Source organism: Microcebus murinus, chromosome 14, assembly GCF_040939455.1.
Source record: "Microcebus murinus isolate Inina chromosome 14, M.murinus_Inina_mat1.0, whole genome shotgun sequence".
NCBI classification, from domain to species: domain Eukaryota; kingdom Metazoa; phylum Chordata; class Mammalia; order Primates; family Cheirogaleidae; genus Microcebus; species Microcebus murinus.
The window spans coordinates 10,362,179-10,374,872 of record NC_134117.1 but is presented as its reverse complement, the minus strand read 5'-3'; the positions used below and the strand labels follow the sequence as shown (position 1 = coordinate 10,374,872).

The 12,694-nt window shown below is 37.0% G+C and overlaps 1 protein-coding gene across 3 annotated transcripts in view; it reads right to left on the bottom strand.

The window, feature by feature from the left end:
- The window catches only part of MCMBP (minichromosome maintenance complex binding protein), a 54,158-nt gene that overhangs the window by 24,843 nt on the left and 16,621 nt on the right, over positions 1 to 12,694 (bottom strand). For all 3 annotated transcript variants that reach the window (XM_076009750.1, XM_012739171.2, XM_012739172.2), the window contains exons 2-5: positions 7,505 to 7,590; positions 6,725 to 6,865; positions 6,557 to 6,598; positions 2,404 to 2,505 (exon numbers count right to left, since the gene is read on the bottom strand). In XM_076009750.1, the coding sequence (XP_075865865.1) occupies positions 2,404 to 2,505; positions 6,557 to 6,598; positions 6,725 to 6,865; positions 7,505 to 7,590 (371 nt within the window). The remainder of the gene's footprint in view (positions 1 to 2,403; positions 2,506 to 6,556; positions 6,599 to 6,724; positions 6,866 to 7,504; positions 7,591 to 12,694) is intronic.

Sequence of the window (12,694 nt, the reverse complement as noted above, 5' to 3'; positions counted from 1 at the left end):
AACAAAACAAGACTCTGTCTCAAAAAAAAAAAAAAAAAAAAAAAATCAGAAGTGGCCAGAGGAAAACAAAAGACATATCACATACAGTGGAACAATAAGAATGATTGCTAACCTTTTATCAAAAACCAGTGGGCCAGGCACGGTGGTCACTCCTGTAATCCTAGCACTCTTGGAGGCCAAGGCGGGAGGATTATTAGAGCTCAAGAGTTCCAGACCAGCCCAAGCAAGAGTAAGACCCCATCTCTACTATAAATAGAAAGAAATTAGCCAAACAACTAAAAATAGAAAAAATTAGCCAGCACGGTAGCATGTACCTGTAGTCCCAGCCACGGGGGAGGCTGAGGGAGGATCATTTGAGCCCAGGAGTTTGAGGTTGCTGTGAACTAGGCTGACGCCACAGCATTTCTAGCCCAGGCAAGAGAGTGAGACTCTGTCTCAAGAATAAAAAAACAAAAACTAGTGCAGGCCAGAAGATAATGGCACAAATATCATTTAAGTATTAGAGAGGGGAAATATCTGTCAATCAAGAATTCTAGGCCGGGCGAGGTGGCTCACGCCTGTAATCCTAGCACTCTGGGAGGCTGAGGTGGGCGGATTGCTCAAGGTCAGGAGTTCAAAACCAGCCTGAGTAACAGCGAGACCCTGTCTCCACCATAAACAGAAAGAAATTAATTGGCCAACTAATATATATAGAAAAAAATTAGCCAGGCATGGTGGCACATGCCTGTAGTCCCAGCTACTTGGGAGGCTGAGACAGAAGGATCGCTTGAGCCCAGGAGTTTGAGGTTGCTGTGAGCTAGGCTGACGCCACGGCACTCACTCTAGCCTAGGCAACAAAGCGAGACTCTGTCTCAAAAAAAAAAAAAAATGAAAGTGAAATAAAGACATTTTCAGCTGAACAGAAATGGAGAGAATTCATCTCCAACAAATCTATACTTAAAAAGAAAAAAAAACAAAACAGCTAAGGGAAATAATTCCATATAAAAAACAAAGAAGAAAGCTAGAAATAGTAATTTCTTAATTTATGTAGAAGACAACTGACAGTTTAAATCAAAAATAGTACTAATATATCATGAGCTCTATCATCAAAGTACCAATGAAATACACAACAATAGCACAAAGAACAAGGGACTATACAGAAGTATACTGTTGTGAGAGTCAAGTTAAAACAACAAAAATTTTAACTCGATGACCTGGGCATCCACCTTAAGAAGTCAGAAAAAGACAAATTAAAACCAAACCAAAAGGAAAAGAAATAGTTAAGAGCAGAAATCAGTGAAATACAAAACAGTCAAACAGAGAAAATTAGAATAAAAAGTTGGCTGATAATCCCTAGCAACACTAATCAAAAAAAGAGAAAAATAAATTAACACTATTGGGAATGAAAGAGATCAAGGCTAGATATCCCACAGACATTAAAAGGAAAATAAAGAAATACTATGAAAAGCTTTGTCGATAAATTCAACAACTGAAATTAAATGACTTTGAAAGATTTCTTGAAAGATACAATTTATTACAATTGACTTAAAATATCTGCTAAAAAAAAAACTGATGAAGTAATTTAAAACCTTCTCCCAAAGAAAATGCCAGGCTCAAAACTGGAAATGTGCTCATCAATAGGGCACCAATACTCAGCAATAAAAAGGAATGAACCACTGACACACACAACATGGATCACTTTCAAGTGCTGGAGTCAGACACAATATTATATATTGTATGATTCAATTTATGTGACACTCAAGAATAGGTAAAACTAAGCTATGGTGAAAGAATTCAGGAGGATGGTGATTACAGGAGAAGGAACTGGTGACTGAAAAACGGCACAAGTGAATTTTCAAGAAGTTCTTTATTTTGACTGGAGTATAAATTATATATAAATGTATGGATTTACTCAAATCACTGAAGTGAATACTTAAAATCTGTGCATTTCAGTGTATGGGAACCACGCCCTTTAAAAACTACTAGCTAAAATTAATTTTAAAAAAAGGAGACTGAGATCTTTCCACAATCTCCTCTCAAAAGAACATGCTGTTTTCCCTTAAGAAAATTAGAATGAATTCTAGTTTGAAACTATTTTTTTAACTTATCATGATACTCTTTTTCAGTACCTTTAAATCTACCTCAATATTTTTAACACTATTTCATCATAAATATGTGCCACAATTTTAGCATTTCTCAGTGATGAATATTCAGGTTGTTTTATAGGTTTTCCTGTTTGGACAAATGAAACACATTTAATTAAAATAGAGTCAAGCTTTATAAATATGAAGAATAATTTTTTTCCAACTAACTAGGGTAAAAAGACCAGGTTTTCGGAAATTCTAAGTCTGAACTGTGATCATTTTAATTAAAAAAAATAATTAGGAACCATTCAATACATAAGAAGTTTCATATAAAGGATATTTCCTTTACCCATGAAGATTCTCCAGGCACTGGAACACAATAGAAAGTCTGTCTTTCCAAAGTGGTAGTTCTTGGAGAGTTTAAATCCAGTTCTTGTTGAGGCTGTGATGTGCACAAAAAGTATTTTAAAAAATATATTAAGAGAAATTAAAAAAATTTTAAATTAGCAACCACATTATCACATTATTTATAACACTGTAGCAAATACTCTACATAAAGAGTTAATTAACGGCCTGGCGAGGTGGCTCACACCTGTAATCCTAGCACTCTGGGAGACCGAGGTGGGCGGTTTGCTCAAGGTCAGGAGTTTGAAACCAGCCTGAGCAAGAGCAAGACCTCGTCTCTACTATAAAAATAGAAAGAAATTAAGTGGCCAGCTAATATATATAGAAAAAATTAGCCGGGCAAGGTGGCACATGCCTGTAGTCCCAGCTACTTGGGAGGCTGAGGCAGAAGGATCGCTTGAGCCCAGGCATTTGAGGTTGCTGTGAGCTAGGCTGACGCCACAGCACTCACTCTAGCCTGGGCAGCAAAGTGAGACTCTGTCTTAAAAAAAAAAAAAAAAGAGTTAATTAACAAGCAACTCCAAATTGACATCTTTAAAAGAAAACTGATATAAAATAATTTCAAGTGCAATAATCAAAACACTATCTCTTCCTAAAATCCATAATACACAGTACCCTAGGTTACAAAATTAAATCCTTTTTAATCCTTTCAAAGACAAAGCACATGGTAATCCTGCTGCCTCTTTTATAGAAAAGTATCAGAATCAGCCTATTACAATACAGGAATTTAATGACCTATATTCCTCATTAGGTAGCTCTAGATGAGATTTTTAAAAGCCAGATATTACTCCTTAGGAAAGGCATATTCTCTATTTCAAAGATACACAGAAAACCCTAAGAGGAAGAAAGGACCCAAGAGGCATCAAGTTTGAGCGTGAGATAATGTATACAAGCTGGGATTTCTGTTTGCTTCCTTCTTTCCAGGCCCAAGGTCCCCTTTTCCTGAAATGGGCTTTTATTCTTAACTCTTTAGCAACATAGGTATAGGTTATTAAGTATGAAATGTCTGATTTCCTTAACTACTAAGTTCGATAGTTGGTATCTGACATTTCACTTTGACACTTATTCTATTATGAAGGTATGGTGTCAGTCTACAAATGCACATGTGGCTTGTGATTATTTTTCAAGTTTTTTTTAGAGCAATTTTTGTGAAACCATGGATAAGTCAAAAATTCGTGTTATTTTCAAATGAGTTCTATCATGGAACCAGTGCAGTTCAGACAGCTTGAAACATCAATGAAGTGTTTGTGAAGGATGTAGTTAATGAACATACAGTACGTTGGATGGTTTGACAAGTTCTGTTCTGCTGATTTTCATCTTGAAAATGAGCCACATGGGTGACCTGAGACCAAGGTGGATAATGATGAGCTGAAAGTGGCAGTGGAAGTGAATCCATCTCAACCCCTAGGTGCATTAGCAGCAAGGTTTGACCAAATGGTCCAAAAACACTGGATCATTTGAAACAAATTGGCAAGGAAAAGCAGCTGGATACATGCAAATTAAATAAGCATTGGCAGAGAAATTGTCTCTAAGCTTGCCTTTCTTGCTGTCACGACATAAAGGCAAACCATTTCTACACAGTATTGTTAAATGTGATGAAAAATGGATTCTTTTGATAATTGCAAGCATTTGGCCCAATGGTTGGATAAAGATGAGGTGCCAAAACACAGTCCAAAACTGAATATTCATTTAGAAAAGCTAATGGTGTCTGTTCGGTGGTCTGGTGCAGGTATTATCCACTACAGCTTCATGAAATCTGGTCCATCGATTATAGTGTATGTCTACTGCAACCAACAGGATGAAATGAGGAGGATGCTTGTGATGAAGAAGCTGAGATTGGTCAACAGAGACCGTCCAATCCTCTTGCAAGACAATGCTTGGTCACATGTCACATGAACAATGCTGCTCAAGCTATAGAAGCTGGACTTGATGACAGAAACTCTCTATCATCCACCATATTCACTGGACCTTACATCAACTGACTACTACATCTTCCAGGCTTTGGACCACTTTTTCCAAGGAAAAATATTCAATTCTCAACAAGCTGTGGAAAACACCTTTCATGATTTCACTGCCACTTGCTCTCTAGGCTTCTTCACTGCTGGCATAAACAAGTTACTGTTAAGATGGCAAAACTATGTAGCCAGTTTAGGTGCACACTTTGCTTAATGTATTGCTTGTTTTGAGATATAATAAAGTACATTTCTGATTGGAAATCAGACATTTCATATTTAATGTCCTAATATAAACTCTGTCTTAGCCTTTGGTAGTGTTACAAATGGACAGTCTCATCTATTTCACTGGCCCATTTTCAAATGCTGAGATTACTGAGCTATATTACATTATTGTGTACTAGAAAAACTTATGTATTAATATATTACCCTAATGTATTAGAGCTCCTCAAATAAAGGATACAGTAGGCATTTATAAAGTTGATCCATTAGACCTGGAACAATATTTATCTTATGGAAACACTCTAAAAGAAAAAAGACATTGGGAGACCTGAAGTGCCATCTTTCAAATGAGTTCATTACTTTAAATAATTGTTGGAGGTTATATTTTTGTTTAATATAATCTTTGCAGTAACCTTCCAAATTAGGGCTGTCCTTCTGTCCAGATCTGCCTACTGATCTAGAATACTTTATTCAATCAGGAACAACTTCTAATGTGAATTTAACAGGTGAATATTAGGGTTTGATATATTTATCTGAGTTAGATTCCAAGGACTAGATAAACTGATAAACTAAGATTCTGGATTCACAAAGCAGAGAACTAGACCCAGAATGTAGGTAACTCCACAGAGGTCCCACTTTTCTACTGGGCCCCTGCCTAGTCAATCTCCACCTGTGGTACTTGTTTTCTTTCCAACAGCTGAAAATCAGGGTCTGTGTTTCAACAGAAACACATGAAAAACAAAGAGCAAACTGAGGGAGACATTTTTGGTGATAACATTTACTTTGACATGTTGATATAATTGTTTTTACTATTTTTTTTATAGAGACGGGGTCTCACTCTTGCTCAGGCTTGTCCTGAACTGCTGGCCTCAAGCAATCCTCCCACCTTGGCCTCCCAAAGTGCTAGGATCACAAGCGTCAGTCACCGCACCTGGCCTCTTTTTTACTATTACACTAGAAATAAATATTAAACCTTCCCCAGCTATGGCATCAGGCATGTTTGAAGAGGTGTCAAAATGAAATTGTTTTATCCTGCACATTGTTCCCCTATATCAGAAAAGCAATGCATACAAAATGCAGATATACTGTGGTTCCTCTACATCTGCTCCTTTATTAAGTTTCTTAAGACTACCCCTCCCTTTCACAATTATAGTTATATCCAATATTCTGCTTTCTTCCCTCCCATTATTGATATATAAGAGTTTCTATTACTGTTTAAGTTCATTAAAAATATTTTTTCTCCCAGGAAAAAAGGGCAGGACTTAATTATATTTAATCAAGCAAATGCTAAGCCCTAAGTTAATATTCTACTTTCATTTCATTGTATTTTAGTTTTCTTTTTTAGAGACAGAGTATCATTCTGCTGCCTGGGCAGGAGTGCAGTGGCTTGATCATAGCTCACTAAGCCTTCAACCTCCCGGGCTCAAGTGATCCTCTCACCTTAGCCCCCCAAGTAGCTGGAACTATAGGCATGCACCACCACACTCAGCTAACTTTTTTATTTTTTGTAACTATGGGTCTCACTATGTTGCTCAGTCCAGTCTCAAACTCCTGGCCTCAAGCGATCCTCCCACCTTGGCCACCCAAAGTGTGGGATTATAGGCATGAGCCACCATGCTTGGCCTACTTTCATTTTAAAAGAATTCATCATAACCTTTGAAGTTTTAAATCAAGTATATAGATATTAGAGAAAGAAATTAATATCATTTACAATATTCCCTCTTCTAAAAGATCTTTAGAAGATAAAAAAACCAAAACACTAGAAAAACTCTTAAAGCCAAATGAAGAAAACATTACACATGATTTCTTAAAAACTTATTTACACACAAGATAAATTTAAGATCAAATAAATAAATTCTCTGCTTAGGAAAAAATTCTTATTAAAAATGTTTTATATATCTTAAAGATACATACCCCACACTCTGCTACATCTCTGTATTTTCCAAAATGAAGAACCTATGACCCAAAATATAGGATAACAGTATTACATCAATATACCAGAATCAACAATACCATAAACAAAGAACAAAATTAATAACACAAATTATAAGCAGAAAGTTTCATGAAAAAAGCAACACATACACGTGTTTTTGTGTTTTGGTTAACCGTTTCATAAACTCCCATGTAAAACTCAGGGTCAAACATATCCTGAATCATGCAGCGAAATTTCACAAAACTGTTAGGTTTCAAATAATGAAGCGGAACTTCATTCAATGACGGTACCTTAAAGGAAAACAATTTAATAAGTCAACAAAATATTCTGTCTATAAAACATTAAGCATATATAATCGACTCAGATTGCTACACACACACACACACACACACACACACACACACACACACACACACACACACACACATATACATCACTGGCTCCATTAAGGAGCCACATAGTCTCAATGGTCAACATAATATAATTGTTGGGACAAAAGTACTTTCCAAGTTCTTACAAGTTTGTTAAGATAACATTTGACCACAATGTAAAAGGAAGCTTTTCCTTCAGAATATACTTTTCAGTTAGCAAAAAGGCATTTACTCTGTTGAGCTCTTCTCTTAAATATAGTACATGCCAATTCTTTTGAAATGAAGGTAATAAAACAAAGGTAATCGAAGCTCTTGCAATTTAAGATTTGCCTTAAGAAGTAATGTGGTCATTTACTGCCACCTAGAGGCACAATATAGAAGCATTTAACTGTTTGGACTTAAGTTGCAAAAAGAGACCAAAAATTTTTATTATACAAATGTATGTAAAGCAGAAGTACACAGTAATTTATGTATTTTTAAATTACATGTGGGTTACTACTCTACGGAGAGAAACTATGGTCTGTCCAACCCTCTCCCCCAAAACAGCAATAAGCTTACCCATTTAGGAGCATTATTTTCCTTCAGCTTTTCCTTAAAATATTCAATTACTTTCTTCTCCCAGTCAGGATTAACTCCATTTTGGGCTGAAAGAGAAATATCTTTTTTCAAAGCTAAAAGGTACAATATATAATGACAGACTACGATCAGGTGAATCACACATTAGTTTAGCCAGTTAAAACTGAACTAAAATTTGCTACTATAATAGAATGAATCTTAGATAGAATGATAAATTTTATACTTCAGTGTGTATGAAGCACTACACAAGATATTCAAGAACAGGGGTCCTCAAACTTTTTAAACGGGGTCAGTTCGCTGTCCCTCAGACCATTGGAGAGTGCGTACTGTGGGCCCGGGACTAGTCCGCTGCTAAGCAGAACAGGCAGCAGCGGCAAAAAACACGCGGAGGGCTGGATAAATGTGCTAGGCAGCCCTCACGTGGCCTGAGGGTCAGTCATAGTTTGACAATGCCTGCTCAAGAAGCTGCCCTACTAGGGGTTGGATATTATAAATCAGGGGTATGCTGACCTCCTGCAAGCTCCCTAGAGCTAACAAGCTAGCTGAGAACATGAGCCCTGAGGCTACCTAGACTAAGCAGCATATGAGCTAGCATTTGTAAAAAACACTGTTTTTTCAAAACATTTTAAGGTAGGTTTTAAAAAATCTTTTCAACTACCCTGAAATGAAGAGCAGAGGGTGTTTGGTTTTTTTTTTTAACTTTTAATTCAGGAATAATCTCTAAGTTGCAAAGAACACCTACATCTATGCCCCATTTGCTTATCATTTGCTCTATCTCTCATATATTTTTCTGATCCATTTAATATTAAATTGCACTATTATACGTAATTTTACCTCTCCATATTCCAATTTGTCACATGACCTAATCCTGTCCTTTACTGCTGTGGTCCCCAACCTTCTTGGCACCAGGGATCAGTTTCATGGAAGACAATTTTTCCACAGACAGGGGTGTGGGTGAGGGGGTGTTTTCAGGACGATTCAGGTGCAATACATTTATTGTACCATCAAACCTCTCTGCTAATGATAATCTGTATTTGCAGCTGTTCCCCAGCACTAGCATCACACCCTCAGCTCCACCTCAGATCATCAGGCATTAGATTCTCAGAGGAGCATGAACCCTACTATAAAATGCATGTGCGAGGGATCTATGTTGTGCACTCCTTATGAGAATCTAATGCTGCCACTGATGTGACAGGAGGCGGAACTTATGCGTTTGTATGAGTGAAGAGGAGTGGCTATATATACAGATGAAGCTTTGCTTGCCTGCTGCTCACCTCCTGCTGTGACTAGTTCCTAACAGGCCACTGATCAGTACTGGTCCACAGCCTAGGAGACTGCAGCTCTACAGCACTTTTTCCCTTCAGTACAGGACCCAGGTTAGGATCATACACTGCATTTAGCTATCATGTTTAATTTCCTTTAATATGGAATAGTTTCTCAATCTTTATCTTTTATGATATTGCTATTTAAGAATAATACATACTGACAGATTAGTTTAAAAAAAAAATAAAAAGAGAATAATACAGGTCCTTTAAGAAAAAACAGAATGAATCTCATTTTGGATTTGTCTGATTCCTTATAATTAGATAGATTCCAGTCAAGTATGACCAATCAGACTATTACATAAGTGATGTTGTGTCCTTCTAAAGGCACGGTATCTAGACAGAGATGATATCCATCTTTTCCTCTTTGGTAATGCTAATTTTGATCACCCAGTCAAATGATAATCAATTTCTGTACTGTACAGCTACTATTTATCCCTCACAATTAATAAACAATCTACAGGAGGCACCTAAAGGAATTGGCCAAGACCCCAAAGAGTGAATTATTGATGGAATACAGATTTATGGGGAACTAAAACCACCAAACCACACAGTTGGCCAATTCTGCCAACATTCATATTCATCACACAGGTGCTATAGAGATACAGAGTAAAAAATTTTGTCCACGTTTGTTACAGAGCTGGTTCTGCTAGAAATGCTCATAAAATCCCGCCAACACCATGCCTTAGCAGAGCTTCCAAACACTTTTACTTAACTGGACAAAGACCAGTTCTGAAATTAAGTGGGGGAGTGGGGCTTCTTCCTCAGGTGATTCTGATGGATGAGGATTAAACCCACTAGTAAACTGGTCCTCAAAGCCTGTTTCCTGACCAGCATCATTGGTATCACCTGAGTACTTGTTAGAAATACAAATTATTCAGCCAACCCTAAACCTAGTGAATTATAAACTCTTGGGGTGAGGTCTCAGGACTCATGTTTTAAAAAGCCTTCTAGGTGACTATACTGAAGTTTAAGAATCACTGTTCTACTAGATGTGTACCAATAAATGATCAATGAATCAGGGGAAAAAAGGAATATTTCTGTATGTAGCCAAAATGGACGTTTAAAGAAAAGACATATATAGCCATGACTGTGACTTCAACAATACTATTCTGACTGCATTTGTTTAAGAAACATGAACATACCAGATAATGAGTAGTGGAGCTACATTAAACAGTAATTGGGGGCCATGGGCACTGGCTCATGACTGGACCCTAGCACTCTAGGGGGCTGAGGTGGAAAGATCATCTGAGGTCAGGAGTTCGAGATTAGCCTGAGCAAGAACAAGACCCTGTCTCTACCAAAAATAGAAAAAATTAGCTGGGCATTGTGTTGCACACCTGTAGTCCCAGCTTCTCATAAGGCCGAGGCAGGAGGATTGCTTGAACCCAGAAGTTTGAGGTTGCAGTGTGCTATGATGACTTCAGTGCACTCTAGCTGGGGTGACAGAGCGAGACTCTGTCTTTAAAAAAAAAAAGTAGTAATTGGGGAGCGTAAGTTACTTCTAAGTAACTTGCAAGTATATCAACACAATTTCTAAAGTAAAGGCCAACTTAAAAGTATCTGGTACTGCCAGACAATTAAAGGAATAGACATTTCCCCCCAAATCAAGAGTGCAGCATTAACTGTTCATTATTTATTAAACCTACTGTTTGCCCAGCACTCTGCCAGGTGCTACAAGGATATTGAGAGCTAAAATAAGCTATGACTAGAATAATGGCTTAAAAGCAAAGAAGAAAAACTAAGGTGGATCAAAGAATCTCAGAGAGGGTTTCTGAAAGAGATGGTATTTGAGCTAGGCCTTGAAAGAGGTGTAGAAATGAAACATGTTGAAGTGTAAAGGAATCACATATCCTAGATGTAGAGCACTCTGAGGGAAGAAACAATAATGGTAATCCAAGGACAAGGATGGGCACTACTAGAAAGTCAAGTACGTGGAGTACTAAGTGCCTGTAAGAGAATAAAACCAATGAACAAAAACTAAACGAGGCCATACATACCAAGTTTTCAATACCAGCCCACAAATTTGCTCTCTATTCACAATTAACTTTCACATCTCCAGGAATTAGCAATACTGGGACATAAGAGCTACCAAGGAATTAATGTGAAAATATGTTGTTTTGCAAGACTAGCTTCCGTTCCCCACCTTTTGTCATGTACTTTCTTTAAGAGGGAGCAACCACTGCACCCTCAGTTCAAGGGTATACCTGACCTAGGCCTTACAATGATTCTGGTGTTTGGTTTTGGGATGAGCAAATCAAAGACAATTCCAAGAATAGGTTTAGTATTGGAGGCTGCAATATTGAAAGGTTATAATCCTGAAGCTACATGTGGCTACTGTGACCAAAATCTGTCTGAAAGCGAAGCCATCCCAGAGGAAAGCAGAGTAAAGAGTAAAGAGGCAATTCCTGTAGACATCATTTATGTACTTGTTTTTAAGTGAGCCTGACAACAGCCCATTCATGAACCAATTTATTCATCTTCTGGTTTAACTAAGACCAAGTTGGGTCATTTGCAATCAAAAGTCCTGTTTAGCACACTTGGATATCACACTATCACATATCACCATATGTCCAGAGTTCCACAAAGAGCACCATGAATTCTTAGCCATCTGAATTTGAGCACCACTGCACTCAATCTTGTCCTAGTTTAAGTAGTGAGGGGAACTTAGAGACAATATACAGGCTTTTATAGTCTCACCTATAGGGTATGAGGGTTCCAGTTGTTCTACCTCATCAACACTTGGTCTTGTCAGTCTTTTTAACTCTAGTCATCATGCTGGGTATGCAGCGGTGTCTTATTCTGGTCTTAATATGCATTTCCCTTATGACTAATGATGTTGTATACTTTTTCAGATGTTTACTGACCATGCTAATAAATCCTTTTGTGAAGGGCCTACTCACAATTTTGCCCATTTTCAAAAACTGGTTTTGTTGTGGCATCACTAATTTGTATGAATTCTTTTAGGTAATCTGGATGCAAGCCTTTCATCAAATTTATGTAGTACAAATATTTTCTCCTAATCTGTAGGCTGCCTCTTGACATTCTTAACCATGTCTTTTGATGAGAATTTTTTCATTTATCAATTAATCTCATTTATCAATTTTTTCTTTTATGGTTACTGATCCTAAGGTCATGAAGATATTCTATTTTTTTTATTTTTCACATTTAGGGCCATAATTAATCTATGTGAAATAAATGTTTGTTTATAGCGCAACATAGGGGTCAAAGCTCATTTTTTTCCAAACAGATATCCACTTGTTCTAGAACTATGTAATTAAAAGACTTTCCTTCCAGCGTTAGCAACTCAGTCAAAAATCAACTCACTATATTTATGTTAGTCTATTTCTAGATTCTTGATTTGTCTACCCTTATGCCAATACTATACTGTCTCAATCACTGTAGCTTGATAGTATTAAGTCTTAAAATCAGGTAATTAAGGTATTCAACTTTCTTCAAGTTTTTGTCTTAATTATTCTAGATTTTCAACATTTCTACATAATTTTGACGATCAACTTGTCAACCTCTATGTAAAAAGTCTGCTAAAATTTTAATTAAGGTTGTGTTGAACCTATAAATTAATTTGAAAAATGACATCTCATATCAAGTCTTTGATCCATGAACTCTCTGATGGGAGAGAGCAATAAGGAAGACTACATATGGATTCCACCAGACTCCATCTGTGTCTTTCTCCCTTATGATCCTACTGTGTATCCTTACTATACAGCTATAATAAGTCTTAGGGTTACAACTATATAATGAGTCACACAGTTCTTCCACTAAATCTTCGAACACAGGGGTGGTTTTGGGACACCCCCCAAACACATGCATAAATCAACACTTCATTTCT